Source organism: Austrofundulus limnaeus, unplaced genomic scaffold (genome assembly GCF_001266775.1).
Source record: "Austrofundulus limnaeus strain Quisiro unplaced genomic scaffold, Austrofundulus_limnaeus-1.0 Scaffold479, whole genome shotgun sequence".
NCBI lineage: Eukaryota > Metazoa > Chordata > Actinopteri > Cyprinodontiformes > Rivulidae > Austrofundulus > Austrofundulus limnaeus.
Window position 1 is genome coordinate 425,543 of NW_013952881.1, and position 3,622 is coordinate 429,164.

General features: G+C 39.2%; 1 protein-coding gene across 1 annotated transcript in view; it reads right to left on the bottom strand.

The window, feature by feature from the left end:
• Positions 1–152: 152 nt before the first annotated feature.
• The window catches only part of imp3 (IMP U3 small nucleolar ribonucleoprotein 3), a gene marked incomplete at its 5' end in the record, with an annotated part of 7,238 nt that continues 3,768 nt past the window's right edge, over positions 153–3,622 (bottom strand). Inside the window, 4 exon segments of the mRNA XM_014025493.1 lie at positions 153–546; positions 3,131–3,203; positions 3,306–3,357; positions 3,458–3,537. Coding sequence (XP_013880947.1) covers positions 520–546; positions 3,131–3,203; positions 3,306–3,357; positions 3,458–3,537 — 232 coding nt within the window.

Below are 3,622 nucleotides of genomic sequence, written 5' to 3' on the forward strand. Positions count from 1 at the left end.
ATATGAAGGTGTATTAAATCATAAAACATGAGGTAAAGTTCTCTTTTTTTAATTTAATTTGTGTATTTTAAGTGTTTATTCATTGGTATATTTATAGATTTCTGCTTTTATTTCTAATTATGACAGATTCAGTCCTTCATACTAATCAACAGTCTGATAGGAATGAATGAGTGATGGGAGTGTTTCAGACAATTCTTTGAAGTTTGTTGTATTTTTGAATAAAGCACTGACAATAAAAAAAATCTTATCCTAATCRGAAGCACCCAGGACTCCATGCCATCCTGTTAGAAGTTAAATAAAAATACAGACATGATGCAGGAATCTTAGACTTTTCCTCAGAAGTAACAAAAAAAAAAAAAACACTGCCAAACCAGAGTTCCTTTAAACTGAAGCACAGACGATATTTTTCCCAACGTGTCCTGCAGAGGCAGATCGTCTGTTTAGTTTATAAAAATAAAAGTTTTTCCAGATCTGAAGGCAGTTTTAACCAGGCTGAGCTGAAGTCGTCACACAGCAGACTTACGCCAGCAGATCAAAGTCGTCCCTCTGCAACACAAACACACAATCATATCATCACACTGCAGCAGCGTGACTACACTGTCAGTAAACACTTTCACTTTATAGAAAACACAACATATTTAACAAAAACTAAATCTGAGTGTTAACACAATGCCAAGACGGAAAATCGTCAGCAATGACCTGAGAGAAGCATTAAAGGCCATTTTTCAAGTTCCACAGAGAAAAGAGGTTTCACAAGTAAAACCATTCAAGACAGCTGCTGAACTTCACAGTAAATTCACCCTGAAGGTCAGACKATGCAGTGCTGAGAGGAATGAGCTCCACCTCAGACTCTGCAGGCCTCGGGTCAAAGTTCATGACAGGGAAATTATTTGGAAATAATAATAAACCCTCGTCTCTCTGAAAAGACCACGACAGATTAAAGTTTTACAAGTTGCAACAACAAGTGGGAACATTGCAGAGACTCARTGAACACATCAAACAGGAAGAGATATGTTGTTCAAAACTTTTCATTTTACACAACTGGACGTAGAAATCTATTTTTGAGACAACTCTGGTGTTTACATGCTAAATAACCCGCATCCCATTTTGTCTTTGAACCAACATGGCAGCCATGTCCCCTCACCCTTACTTACTGGGATATTCACATATTTCATWTTTTCTTTTGCCTCTGAAATAAAAGATTGTCCTGAGACTTTTGACTCACCCTGTACAACAGAACGGGTACAAAAACAAATACAAACAAAATGAAAGAATGTTGAGAACTCAACCGGAGTTTGATGCTGTGATGAGGATCCATCAGAATCTAATGCTCACAAACCTCAGTGGAAATAAGAGTGGGCTAAAATCCCTCCAGTTAGAGAAACTGATGAAGTCATGAAAACAGAATTGCTGCRGAACTGTTTGATCATGAGTGAATTAACGTTTTCTGCAAGCTGATGGTGATTTTATTAAATTACAAAATGTGGAATGGTTATGAACCAGTAGGTCACYTACAGCTGTTTAAACAACCTCGGTGTGGAAAACCATCTGACTGATTGATGAGCTAAAGGCTAGTCTGAACAGAGCTATGACTGTTAGCGGATAGCTCCGACTTCCAAACAACTCCAATCTCCATTATTTATAATCTCTTATTTTACAAGTCTTTACATTACTGTCAGTTTGACTTTACACAGTCCTCACATTAAAGAAAACACTGCGGTTAAAGGAAGCAGCAGRTAGCTGTAGCACGTAATGCAAACCTGACCGTGATGTCAAATGTTTCTGCATGAGTCGCTTTGAAATGTGGAACAACAGAGCTTCAGGAGTGGGTCTGTTTGAACTAGCCACCGTTAGCTTAGGTGTGCTACAAACTGACTCTGCACTTCAAACTCTTGTAAAGCCATGACATGTACTTTACTGTGCTGCAAACYTTACAGCTGCTGTTTGCAAAGAACTGAGTGAAATATGAAACTGACAAAAGYTGTAAGTCAGGGCTATTCAAKTGGTGACTGACCAACGTTCAACCCGCAGATTGGTTCATTCATCTCTTAAGCCCAAATCTCCWGTTTGCTACTTTAATTACTAMGWGTTGTTTTCAGTTAAACATAAACATGTTTGGYATCTACAGAAACATCATTTCTATGAACATCTAAGACAGTAAAAATTACAAGCAGTTGACGATAAAACTATGAAAGTGAAAATAAAATTGATTTTAAAAATTTGGCAAGTCAGAGATGTCAAATATTTGTGTCAAATAGGACGCATAATGTGTTATTTTTGTTTTGCTTTTGATATAGTCTAATTATCACTACTTTTATAGGGTTCTGTATGTTGTATTCATGATTAAATACAATAAAAGGAACCATTTCAAAAGGTAACAGATCTTTGTAATATTTGGTTTATTTACATAATAAATTTAATTGCTAGATGTTCGGCCCCTCAGCTGTTGACCTGCAGTAACTGTGGCCCCCAGAGCAGTTTAGTTGAATAGCCCTGCTGTAAATGTTAGCGAAATAWAAGATAAAACAGTTTTGAAATGTTGAAAATTTGAACCATTTTAAAGCATTTTACTTTGATCTTCACCATCTACAGCAGGTAGGATATTAATTCTTCACAACTTCTCTTCATAGCTCCCATTCAAAATAAACAACACACCTCTTTAGGACATGTTGAGGAGCAGATGTACTTCCTGCCAGTGTTGGGCAATAACTCAATGATAGACACTTGATTAATAATAATGAAAATATGTCTCTAACTCTGATCCAGAACCGCACGGCATTCTGGGGGATGTAGGCAGAGGAAAGGCTTTAGCTGCTTGCCCTCTCAGCCCAGATAAACAAGGTACAAGGAGAAAATGTCTGCAGCAGCTGGAGAGGAAATGGTGGATAAAAGAGGAAAGGTAAAAAGTTTGGCAGAACTAATCAGCCTTTATTTTCTCCTGGGTCTTTTTTCAAACAGGTAAAACAAAAAACGAATCAATAATTACCAATGTGGACTGAAATGAAAGTGTTATATGGGTGCATTTTAAGCCGTTATCACCCAGCCTCACTTCAGCTCTGAACACAGTTTACTGCAGAGCTGCCTCAGAGTCAGAACTTCATTAAACCCAGTAAACCCTGCAGGGTCTCACCTCGTCATTGTAATTCATGACGTGCTGCTTGATCTTTGACGAGTCCACCCAGGTGACAAAATCTTCCAGATTTCTTCAAAGAAAAGTAAAAAGTGAGTTTAGTGGTTAGAGATGTTTTAATAAATGCACTTTGAGTCTTTACTTGGGAACACGCTGCTGAAATATTCGAACCAACCTTGTGACCAGAAACGCTGGATCTGTGACGACATCTGGGCCGACGCGCACATCTGACCCCGAGTCAAGGAGAAGCAGGTGGAACTGCACAGGCCCACCAGGACCACAAGAGACAATGAGATATAACATCTGTGATTTAGGGGTGAAGGATACGGCCCTGCTCGATGAAAGTGATGGCAGTCTTCAGGTTCTGAGCCATACGCAGGGTCAGCATGATGCAGGGCAGCCGCCTCCTGCAGGGACACAGCCAGCAGCTGAGGATGGATGGACACACACACACACACACACACACACACACACACACACACACACACACAC